Source organism: Neomonachus schauinslandi, chromosome 4 (assembly GCF_002201575.2).
Source record: "Neomonachus schauinslandi chromosome 4, ASM220157v2, whole genome shotgun sequence".
Lineage (NCBI taxonomy): Eukaryota > Metazoa > Chordata > Mammalia > Carnivora > Phocidae > Neomonachus > Neomonachus schauinslandi.
Window position 1 is genome coordinate 61,131,156 of NC_058406.1, and position 13,010 is coordinate 61,144,165.

The window sequence follows — 13,010 nt, forward strand, 5'->3', positions numbered from 1 at the left end:
GTGTGTGTGTGTGTGTGTGTGTGTGTGTGTGTGTGTGTGTGTGTGTGAAATATCAAAGCATTAGCTTCCCATTTTAGGTTTACACTCTGTATCAGTTTTTTTTAAACCTGATAATTAGTCTGCTTGAGCTGGGCTATCAATTGTTAAACAACTCTGTGTACAAGTTACTTCATTCAGTGTTCACAGCAACCCGAATAAGATCCTCAACCTAAAAAAGAGAACTGTGGTTCCAAGCTAGATCTGGTTCTGAAGCCAGTAATTTTTTTCCACTTTTCTGTGATTGTGTGTGTGTGTGTGTGAGTGAAGGGGGACTTGATGACCTTTGTTAAAGATCCAGGTAGGGCGCCTGGGTGGCTCAGTTGGTTAAGCGACTGCCTTCGGCTCAGGTCATGATCCTGGAGTCCCGGGATCGAGTCCCACGTCGGGCTCCCTGCTCAGCAGGGAGTCTGCCTCTCTCTCTCTCTCTGACCCTCCCCCCTCTCATGCTCTCTGTCTCATTCTCTCTCTCAAATAAATAAATAAAATCTTTAAAAAAAAAAAAAAAAGATCCAGGTAGAGGGAGTGGTGTGAACAAAGCTAGGGAAGGATGAATTAGAGCAAATTCATTGAAATGTTAATTTTATATCTGCAAATTGTGAGAGATGAAATTGTTGGAGCTGAACTTATAGGGGCATGATTATAGAGTTCTGTCCTGAGCAGGAGAAAGCCATGGTAGCTGGTGAGCAAATGGCAAGAATTAGGGTTGGAAGAACTAAATTAGAGATATACAGATTAGTTGGGATGCCCAGCAAAGTAGTGATTTTTTTAAGAGACTTAAATGGGGTAGTGACCTCAAATTCATTGAGAAACATTTTATTGTGTGTGTGCTGGTGGCAAAGAGGCAAGAAAAGGACCTGGACACTATAATGGGGAAGGAGAGAGAAGTGAAGGATGACTCTTAAATTTGAAATCAGAGTATCCATAGGAATAGTGCTATTGACAGGAATATTCAAGTCAAAGAAAGATGATTTGTAATTGGGAAGGAGATGAATTTCCTTTTAGCTCTGCCAATCATACAGTGATGGTGGCAGTTGGGCATATAAACAGGTATTTTAAAAGATGAACAGGACTCAAACAAAAAGATCCAATGCCATGAAATTGGGTAAGATCCTTTAGAACAAGATCATAGACAGTAAAAAGAGAAGAATGAACTTTAGGGAGAGGGGAGGGTAAGTGGTGCTATTTGAAAGGGACATAGTAACAGTCAGGATCAAGGAATGAGTCTGGTAGAAAAGCATCATGGAAGCCAAAGGAATGTGTTCAGGTGGAGCTGGCCAACTGTGTCAAGATCTTATAGAGAAATCAGGGAAATAGAAAATAATTTTAAATAACATTCAAGGTTCAAAAAAGTTTACGGAATTCATGCAAGTAACCATAACCAGCAAGATGAAATTTAGTTGGGGGTTGGGGGGGAGGAGGTAAAATCCAACTTTGTATATATGTTTTATTTCTTTTTTTTTTTTTAAGATTTTATTTATTTATTTGACAGAGAGAGACACAGCGAGAGAGGGAACACAAGCAGGGGGAGGGGGAGAGGGAGAAGCAGGCTTCCCGTGGAGCAGGGAGCCCGATGCGGGGCTCGATCCCAGGACAGTGGGACCATGACCTGAGCCGAAGGCAGACGCTTAACGACTGAGCCCCTATATGTTTTATTTCTTAAATTGGGTGGCTGATATTTCTTAAATAGGGTGCTCATTCTTCAATTTATTATTATTAAGCCTGAGGCATTTCATAATTAAATCATCTATACAAAGAAGCTGATGGGGAAAAACCTGATGGTACTGCAGCTTCTCTAAAGACTTAGATTCCCAGTAGATTTGTCTGACTGCAGTTTAATGAGGTTCTCTGAGGAGTTGAGTCATACGACCTCAGTGCTTTTCAAATGTCCAGGGTATTGTGTTTATTTCAGAGTGTCAAATTTTATTTATTTATTTTTTTAAAGATTTTATTTATTTGACAGAGAGAGACACAGTGAGAGAGGGAACACAAGCAGGGGGAGTGGGAGAGGGAGAAGCAGGCTTCCCACCAAGCAGGGAGCCTGATGTGGAGCTCGATCCCAGGACCCTGGGATCACAACCCGAGCCGAAGGCAGACGCTTAATGACTGAGCCACCCAGGCACCCCTGGAGTGCCAAATTTTAAAAAGGGGTCTAACAAGAAACCAATCTGAACAGACTGCTTCCTTTAGAGTCAGGCTAATAAGGTCGTGAAAGAACTAGAAATCATGGGCTAATATTAACAGCAATAGGAATATTTGTCTGGAGATGAGATAGTAAGAGAAGGAATAGTATAAACAGAGTAAGTATCTTTAAATATATATGGAAGGCTGTCCTGCAGATAGCAGAATCAGGTCTTTGGGAATGAAGGAAAAGGCAGATTTCACTCATGATGAAGAACTTTCTCAGCATGAAAGTCTACAAAAATGACATGGGCTGCCATTGGAGGTAGTGAGTTTCGGGAGCCTGGAAATGGAGCTTCCTTTGTTGAGGTGGTACAGACTCAATGGGCTGAGGGTTCCTTCTAATCTAAGAGTCTATACGTTCAATGACAATGACTATTCATGACTATTATGAGATTATTTTGAAGCTTGAAGTAAAGGAAAATGAAGGATTTTCCGGGAGCTTTTCTTATTATTTGAAGAAATAAGGACCCCAGACAATGTCACAAAATTTCTAAGTATTTAGGTTACCAGTATTATGGGCAAATTATCTTGATTCCAAGTACTAGAACTTGGAGAATATAATGTTGGATGGTGGTTTTTAATATGTGAAGATTGAATTTAAATATTTTTGAGAGGATAGCAAAGGAGGGAGTACTAGCATGCAAATATATATATTATTTGTCTATATATACATTTACTTTATTTCCAAATTTTCATTATCCTAAAAGTGCTGTAATGAATAACACTGTATGTACACCTTGCTCACTTGTTCCTTAGTTTCCATATGATAAATTTCTAGAAGTGGGGTTGTTGAGTCAAAAGATAAAACATTTTTAGGGCCTTTAACTGATTAACTGATAGTACAAAAATCACCTTCCAGAAAGTTCATACCGGTTTATTCTGCCAGGAGCTACCTATGCAAGTTCCCTTTTACCAACCCATGCAAATCCTGAATACTGTCATTCTTTTACATCCCTTCCAATTTTGGTAGAAAATCGTTTTTATTTATATTTCTTTGATTATCAATGACCTTTAACATGTTTGCTTATTTTGTAATTTTAGAAATTGTATGTTTTTAGTCCACTTTTCTATTGGGTGGTGCCTTTTCTCTCCACCTTACTGATTTTTATTCTTTTTATCATGTTAAACTTCCATAGTTCATCAGTTTCTTTTCATTTATTTTCTCCACATAGAACTTATATATGTGTATTTTAAATACTTAATTTATTTTAAAGAGAGATTGAGCATGATTGGAGGGAGCGGCAGAAAGGAAGGGAGAGAGAGGGGGAAAGAATCTCAAGCAGACTTCTCCCTGAGCGTGGGGTTCCACGTGGAGGTCGATCTAACGACCCTGAGATCATGACCTGAGCCGAAACCAAGATTCAAACGCTTAAGTGACTGAAGCACCCAGGTGCCCCAGAACTTTTATATTTTTATGTATTCAAATCTCTCAATATTTTTTTCTTCTAGCTTTGGCCCTTTTTATGCTTCTTCAGCTAGAGAGTTTATCAGTATTGACTGTTGTTTCCCTTAAATGTTTATGGTTCCAATTATTTACATCTAATTTTTAATTTATCTGGAATTAACTTTTGGGGAGGATATGCAGGAGCACTTGTGGGCAGAGGACTAGCTGTGGAATTAACTTTTGGTTATTAGTGAGGTAGGGATTTTACCATTTTTTTCCTCACAAATGATTAGCCAAGTTTCTCTAAATCAGTATTATGCCATGCTTTCCCAATAATTTAAAATTCCATCTTTTTTATACATAAAAATCTGATATTTGGCTCTTTGGGCTTTCTCAGAGATCCATCTTATGGATTAGTCTTTTCTTTTTCAGAATGTCTACATAGCCTGATCTTAGCTTACTTATATAGTTTACAGTTTAGAACTCAAAAAATTTTAAAGTGTGTTGCTCAGAAAAAATTTTAACTCTTCTTGGAGGTTTGCAAAACAAGATATTTTAAGTCAGTGAGGAGGGTCAAAATGACTTGTATTTGAATTCTGAAGTTGGGTGGCCCTTATGCCAGAAGTTATTTTCTGATGGTCTGGAATTGTCAACTATATTTTTCTGTGCAAGTTACATGACATTTGTGTTTATAAACCTCTCTCTACTTGACTACCTGTTGATGATCTTTCCGAGGAGCTATTTGAATCAGCATTAAGGTAGTTTTTCTGCTGATATGTCATGCCTTTTTCATAATATTTCCAAAGTCTGGATTTAAAAAAAAAAAAAAAAAACAACTGAGTAGGTTCCATCCAGTATATAATTTATTGGAGATGTAAGATACTTTGGAGAAACTTTGAGAACCATAGTGCCATGTCAGTTAGGTTATACGTAGCCCACTGGGATGCATGTCTTCTGGGTACTGTTAGGGAAAACGCTGGTGGCTGTAGTTCTCTTTTACAAGTTGGAGAACACGTGAGGATGTCTTCTTGAGTGGGTGAGTGACAGTAGTGACACCTATTATTAAGGAGCCTGTGGAGAGAACTGTGACTGAAGACTTTGGGTTCAGTCCCTGTGTAAGTGTCTAAGAGTCTAATACTCCCGAAATGGAGGAGAAGGCTATGACTCCCCACTCCTTTTCCTTGGTATAGGCCTATGTCTTGTTCCTGAAACCCCTAGAGTTTGTACTTTGCCAGCTCTCTAATTTTGAGTCCCAAGGGCAGGATGTGTCTTTGAAGTCAGGTCAGCTTTTTTGTATAAATCTTTTTGCAGATTCCTTCTGTTCTACATTATTCAGCCCTGATTCTCTTGTGCCATCAAATAACTTCCTACCAGCCTTGGGCGGGGGCTTATGCCCCTGATCTCTCCCTGGCCTTCTCCCCTGACACTAAAATGTTATCTTTATTTCCTTAAACTTTTTATTCCTTCACTTCTCTTTCTCCTCATGACAGACTTATTTGGAGTGATGGCAAATAAGTGCTATGATATTTTAATAGAGTAACACTCTATAGTCAAGTTTTATCTAACAGCAGGGAGTTAAAACACAGGCAGATTAATTACTGGGAGCATTCTGGGCAGCCTAGCCTCACTCATCCTGACCTGGATGCAAAACTATGCTTGCCTTGAATTTGTTTCCTTTATTTCTGTGATAGAGTAGACAACAGGGTGGTTATCTCTTTACATTTTGGGAACTGTTTCACCAGTGGATGTGTTTATATTTTATTCTTCTTAAGTATTACTCATTTTTTCTTATTATAAGCCTGACCTTAACATGCTTCTTAGGGAATAGTCTATGTATTCACTAAGAGAAATTGAACTCAGCAGGTTAAAGTGTGATTGGAATAACTGAATCAAGAGGTTTGTAGAAAGCTTTAAGTTCTCAGTAGGGATTTAGTCATTTGGAAAAGGATTTGAAATAAGTCCAGCAGGTGTCTAAGAAGTTGGGTTTTTTTATTGTCGTTGTTGTTAAGTTCTGATTTAAAGGACTTTTTTTCTGTTTTTCTTTTTGTCCCAAATGCCGGTAGTTAAAGCCAAGGAAACTTTTCTGAAATTCTTGAACTTCTTCCCTCCCTTTTATTTTGGAAGATGCTAGGATAATATAGAATTGGCTTTTAAGTAAATCACCAGATAGTTACGATATGAACAAAGAAAATTACCATTGTTATTTATACAAATGTTTCTCTTCTGTCTACAGAACTGTTTAAAAAGCTTGTTTAGATTTATACCATGCTCATATCATAAAGAAATTGAGGATTCATTTCTTTGTAAACTGAGTTGATAAGGTACTCAGAGTTGACATGTGACATACCTACATTGCTTTTCTCCTCCCTCAGGTGTGGTTTCAGAATTGTCGAGCACGCCATAAGAAACACGTCAGTCCTAATCACTCCTCCTCTGCCCCAGTCACAGCAGTCCCGCCCTCCAGGCTGTCTCCACCCATGTTAGAAGAAATGGCTTATTCTGCCTATGTGCCCCAAGATGGGACGATGCTAACTGCGCTGCATAGTTACATGGATGGTAGGTATCCCAACCTTTAACAGCTGTTGACCAAGCACAATAACTGATAACTGCTAATATTAGCTGATTGATAGGATTCATATTTTGAAATATTACCTCAGTCGTAGCTGAAAAATTACGTGTGGGGGGGTTGCAGTAGGGAGCCGAAATGTCCAAACATTCTTATTTCTGTGACTACATTTTAAGGGACAAGTTTAACACCCACTTCACAGCTAAAATACAAATATTGATAATGACTGTTATTGCTTGATTTTTTACTTAGGAAAAAAACGTTTTTTGTTGTTTTGTTTTGTTTTCACCTGATATTTAAATAATTTATTTTCCTATGGTCAGAGAAAGTATTCACACTAAGAGTTTTATTTATTTAAAATCAATTAATTAACATACAGTGTATTATTAGTTTCAGAGGTAGAGTTCAGTGATTCATCAGTTGCATATAATACCCATTACATCATGTGTCCTCCTTAATGCCTGTCACCCAGTTACCCCATCCCTCCACCCACATCCCCTCCAGCAACCCTCAGTTTGTTTCCTACAATTAAGAATCTCTTATGGTTTGTCTCCCTCTCTGATTTCGTCTTCTTTTATTTTTTCCTCTCTTCCCCTATGATCCTCTGTTTTGTTTCTTAAATTCCACATGAGTGAGATCATATGATAATTGTCTTTCTCTGATTGACTTATTTCGCTTAGCATAATACCCTCTAGTTCCATCCACCTTGTTGCAAATGGCACACTCAGAATTTTAGATCGGAGTTAGTATACTGAGTTTTGTTAAACTTGATTGAAGCAAAACATACATATAGAAAAGTGCACACATAACAAGTATCCAGCTTGATGAATTATTAAAGTGAGAATATCCATGTAAATACCAGATGAAGTAGAACATAATTAACACCCCAGAAACCTCTCTTATGTCCCCTTCCAATTATTATCCTCTTCCTCCAGAGTAATGTTGCCTTGACTTCTAAAATCATGTTTTAGTTTTGCCTGTTTTTGAGCTTTATATAAACTGAACCGTATGGAATGTATTCTTGCGTATCTCACTTCTTTCAAGTACATTGTTCGTGAGATTCACTTGTATTTATTGCAAGAATCAGTGATTTGTTTTATTGTTATATGGAATTCCACTGTCGGAATATACCACAATTTAACCATTTTATGGTTGATAAACATTTGTGTTTGAGCATGTTTAGGCTTTTATGAATATGCTGCTATGGACTTTATTTTACATGCCTTTTGATGTACATTAATTCATACTTCTGTTTGGTATGTACCTGGGAGTGGAACTTAGGGTCATAGGCTACCCATACACTCAACTTCAGCTGATTCTGCCAGTTTCCCATAGTGGTTGAACCAGTTAACACTTGGCCCAGCACTATGTGAGAGTTCAAGGTGCTCCACATCCTTGCCAACACTTGGTATGGTGTGACTTCTTTTAACCAGTTTGATGGTTGGGTAGTGCTCATTATTTTAATTTGCTTTTCCCTCATGACTGATGAGATTGAGCATGTTTTCCCTGGGCATTTGTAGATCCTTTTTTTTGTGAAGAGCCTATTCATGTCTTTTGTCTGTTGGTCTATTGGCTTGTCCATTTTGTTTTTTCCTTGATTTATCTTAATTCTTACTGTATTTTGCATATAAAAAGTTTTTTGATGATATCTCCTCCTATTCGTTGGCTTGCCTTTTTCTACTCTTTTTTTTATTTATTTATTTTTTTTAAGATTTTATTTATTTATTTGAGACAGAGAGAATGAGAGACAGAGAGCATGAGAGGGAGGAGGGTCAGAGGGAGAAGCAGACTCCCTATCGAGCAGGGAGCCCGATGCGGGACTCGATCCCGGGACTCCAGGATCATGACCTGAGCCGAAGGCAGTCGCTTAACCAACTGAGCCACCCAGGCGCCCCCTTTTTCTACTCTCTTAAGGGTATGTTTTGTTGAGCACAAGTTCCTAATTTTAATGTAGTTCATTTCATCAGTTTTTTTCCTTCATGGACAGTGCTTTCTTTGTGACCTATTCAAGAAATTATTTCTCCTCAAAAATAGTGAACATATTCCTCTTATGTTATCTTCTTGAAACTTACCTGACCTTTGACATTTAGATTTACAGTCCGTCTGGAATTGGATTTTGTATGTAGTATGAGATAGGAAGCAAAACTCTTTTGTTATATTGATAAAAATACCAATTTCCCAGCTGTTTTGTAGTGACACATTTCTCATAAATCAACTGTTCATGTAATGTAGGTGTTAATTTCTGTACACTCTATTTTATTGGACTACTTATTTTCATATTTATACCTAATTGTTTTAATTATTCAAGTTCTACAATTCTTGATATCCAGTAGAAAAAGTCTTCCTACTTTGTTTTTATTTAAGTTTGTATTGCCTATTCTTGACCCTTGCATTTCCATAAATTTTACCAGCTTGTCAATTTCCACCAAAAAATAAATTGAAATTTTGATATAGTCTATTAGATCACTTTGTAAGAAACTGCCATCTTAATAATATCACCTTCCATCCTATGAACTTTGTCTTTCTATTTATTTAGACCATCTTTAAGTACTTTTTTATATTCTAGAGTTTTTGGCTCCGTAATCTTGCACATCTAAGGTTCATTCATAAGTGTTTGTTTTAATGCAGTTGTTAATGGTATTTCCTGTGTATGTGGAACTTTAGGTTGGCAGCTATTTTTTTTCCGGCACTTTGAAGGTAAGGTAACACTGGCTTCTGGCTTTCACTGTTTCTATTGTTTAGGATATGGATAGTTAATCTGATGCTACTTATTGTTGAAATCAGCTATTGGTCTTGTTCTTGCTCTGTTGAAAGTAAATATTGTTTTATCCCAGCTTTTCTCTTTGTGTTTGGTTTTCAGTTTTATTATAATGATATGCTTCTTGAGTATGTAGTTTGATGTATTTCATTATGGAAAAGTCTCAGTTTTTGTCTCTTCAAATATTGTTTCTGCCCCTTATGAAAAAATTCCATATTTCCCGGCCTTTTGACCTTCCATGCTTTAGTCTAGGTATTTTCTTCTGACCTATCTCCAGGTCACTAAGTACTTAATATGGTTGTAAAACTTACCCACTGAGTTCTTAATTTCAATTATTGTATCTTCAGTTTTAGAATTTCCATTTCATTCTTTTATATAGTTTTCACTTTTATGCTGAAATCTTCTATTTTTGCCACTTTATTCCTTAATAAAATTGTTATTGTAATACTAAAGTTTATGTCTAATAACTCCAATATTTGGATCTCTTTGTTTTCAGTCATGTCTTCTTATTTCCCTTTTTATTTTTTATTGCACCTCAGATGTTGGGTTGGGTATGAAAAACTAGAAATAATTTGAAGCTCTGAATGGTCTCCACCAGAGAGGATTTGGTTTTGCCTCTGGCAGGAAGTTAGGCTGGGGTAAGATCAACTTAATCCAATCAGCATCAGTCCTCAGGAAGGCTGGTGTATTTCTGGGTCACTACTTGGACTTAGCCTTTTGGGATTCCAGACAACGCTTCTGTTTTGTTGTGTTTGTTTCTGTTGTTTTAAACCAGACCTTCTCTTCGGTGGTCCCTGATCTTTCGTGTTTGTTCTGCATCTCCCAGACAAAGTCTGACTCCTACAAGTCTGCTCAAATTCTCAGCCTCTCACACATCCCTTTTCTTTTAAAATTGTCACTAATTTTGGGGGGTAGGTGGTGGGAAGTAGCCTCATTTTATTTCCCTTCTCTTCTGGGACTTGCTTTGCAGCTTCTCATTATCTTGGTATCTTTCAGATGCCTTCCAAGAGATTTTCAAAAATTTGGGCCAGCTTTCCTAGTTGCTCTCAGAGGGAGGTTTGGTTTGAAGCATCACAGACCTTGCTGAGAATGGAAACTTCATTTAAAGTTTTGGTTAAATAAAAAACCAGAGCCCTGTACCATTGTTGCGATTATACTAGCATTAAAACTGTGTATGTTCACATGAATGACTACAGTGTTGCCTGAGTCAAACATGCTTTGATGCATGTTTAGGGAAGAGGTGGTTAAGCATTCATAAAGGAGAATTTGGGGGGGTCATCCTATAGACAGCTTTATATGGAAGCCAGCAGCATCTCTGCAGACAAAGCTTTTGTGTGTTCTAGCTGCAGGGTAAAGTGCAGTGAATGGGGTATGGATGGAGGACATTAAAGTGTCAAAAGCTTGTGGCCCCAAAAAAGGTTTTGGGGGTAAACTATTCCTGGATTCTTATTTAATACTGTACTCACTATGCTGAATAAGTTAATGCTTCTGCTGAGGTTAGTGGAATGAGTGTAGCTTGGTGCCCTCAGCTATAATGAGTAATGAAAACGCATTGCCTTGGATTGTTTTTGTTTGTTTTTAAATCAGTTTTATTCAGCCTACAAAACTGATCCACAAATTTCTTTCTATTTTGTAGCTCATTCACCAACAACTCTTGGACTCCAGCCCTTGTTACCCCATTCAATGACACAACTGCCAATAAGTCATACCTAATTCCTTTTTTCAGGGATAGAAATGATTAAGGATATAATCTTGTCATTTATTATGTATAAAATACCATTGGAAAGATATTAATGTTAATTTTTTATTTAACACTCAAAGCATTTTCAACATCACTTTGCTTAACCAGGTATGTATCTATAGTTGGCCTGCAAGACACTTTTATTGATTCTTCATTTTTTGTAAAATTTATGTTTACAAGAAGAAAACAGATCAAAACTTTTTTTGTATTGTCTGGAAATAGTTCACTCTAGTGTGTATCTGTTAATTTATTTGTCATCAAAAGAGCACTTTGCCTAAAAGAAAGGACTGACAAGTGTGCAAAATGTTTACAATCCTTTGTGAAATTGTAGTTTATCATTAGTTTGTATCTGTAAGTTATTGTTATAAATATTACCTGTATTTTTTGTTATATACAACTTTATACTTTGAAGCTTGTATCTGTGAATTTGCAACTGAAATTTATTTTGCCAATGTTTTCTGAATGAATTGAATAAAGCTTCTGTTGTAGCATGCCATGCAAACACATTATTGTGTTTGTGGTTGATGAATTATGGCTGTAAATAACACTATAGTTTAATAAGCCCACCACTCTAAGTTTATTAAACATTTTCCATTCTTGTGAAAGTTTCAACCAATTTGTCCTTTTTTGTGTGTGTTTTCAGCATTAAGTCAACGTTAGTCTCAAATATAACAACTCTTAATTTTAGAAAGTCATTTTGTTTTGAGCTGTGTTTTGAGTACATTTTAATAGGAAACTTATTTGTAGATGATTGCACTTACTCAACAAAAGAACACATGAAAACATCTAATTTGGCAAATTATCCCTTTTAAACTAGCTAATAAAATTAATGTGAAAGAAAAGACAGAGCACTTTTCAAAATGACCTTTTTGGGTATCCCAAGTCAGAAATGAAATATGGGCCATGAGAATATATTTCTTCAGGGGTGAAAAAGGAGAACTAAAAGTATTTGGAGTTTATGAGCAATGTTTCTAGAGCAGACTCTTTACTTTTTCTTCCTAGTGAACACTCTTTAGGGATTGTGATTCTGAGAGCTGAAATCTAAACCCCAGGACTTTATCCTTTGTAACAGTGGACGCTTGTCTTGGAATTACAAAAGTAAGTGGTACCACCCTCACTAATTTTTTAATTTAAAGAACTTAATCAGTACTCACTTCTTGTTTTTCATATACAAGTAAGAAAAAAAAGGTAATGGAAAAAAATATCTTCAGAATCTTAAGTCTTTGTTTAACTTAGCAGATTCACATCTGGCTGAGGACTGGAAGTAATAGTGGAGTATTTGTAATTCTGTTCTAGTAATCATAAATGCAACCAGAAAGCAATCACGTGGGTATAAGTAACTCACTATCTCCCTCAAACCAGAGGCAATAAGCCTAAGTTTCACTATGGGAGAAAGGATGAAAAAAGCTTTTGTTTTGTTTTTTTTAAACCTGCTATTCCAGTTAGAATTTTTTTTTTCCCCCCCAAAACAAAGAATGTAGCCAATAGTCACTCTGTCTGATCTTGTGAGATTGATGCTAATCTCCTTGGGTTTTTGTCTACCTGTCCCAGGCACGGAGTGGTGAGGTCAGCTTTACCTCTACCAGATGTCGAGGAAAGCTCTTGTAGTCTAGCCAAGCTCTGCACTGTTAGCAGCTTATAGCATTTCCCAGCTGGATATAATTGGCATCATTTAGCTTGGAAGGTGCTTGATTGTGTTAGTTCTCCTCTTTTGTTATTTTCCTGTGCTCACCACCCTCTAACTGTTCAGAGAGTTTTTACAAACCACATCACTACACTTTTTAGTTCTGAAGATGAAGCCCAAAGTTGAAGTAAAACTTCCGTAACAGAGGTCCAAAGCTGTCAAAGTGAATGAGATTTATATATCCTGCATATAAAGTTAATATTAATAATGCAATGAGATAGATATGAAAGTACTAAAAAAATTCATGTGATACAAACAATGCCTATGTTTTCATTCCTATTGGTGGAAGTCAGAGGTCCTAATTTTATAACATTAACAAAGAATTGAAGTATTTCCATATCAGTAATAGAGTACATATGTAGGCACAGTACTTACTTGCTTGAAATTGGGGGTGATCAAACAACTTTTGTGAGATTTGGAGGAAGACTTTTTATCATTGGATTAGCAAAGACCTGGGTAACAAATAGTTATCTCTTAGGGATTCAGAGATTCATAATCTGTGAGAGAGTAAGGATAATTTTTTGCTATGTAAATCAGTTGAATCACCAATTCCAACATTGAAACTAGAGTCACACTTAATCAGTACCCTTAAGTGAATCTTGTTAGTTGGACATGGTAGCATTAATATTCAGTAGTACTTTTATATTATGCAAATGT

General features: G+C 36.6%; 1 protein-coding gene across 1 annotated transcript in view; it reads left to right on the top strand.

The window, feature by feature from the left end:
• The window catches only part of LHX8 (LIM homeobox 8), a 26,658-nt gene extending 14,284 nt beyond the window's left edge, over positions 1–12,374 (top strand). Inside the window, exons 8-9 of the mRNA XM_021678124.1 lie at positions 5,977–6,160; positions 10,565–12,374. Of these exons, the coding sequence (XP_021533799.1) occupies positions 5,977–6,160; positions 10,565–10,641 (261 nt within the window). The 3' untranslated portion in view covers positions 10,642–12,374. The remainder of the gene's footprint in view (positions 1–5,976; positions 6,161–10,564) is intronic.
• The last annotated feature ends 636 nt before the right edge of the window (positions 12,375–13,010 follow it).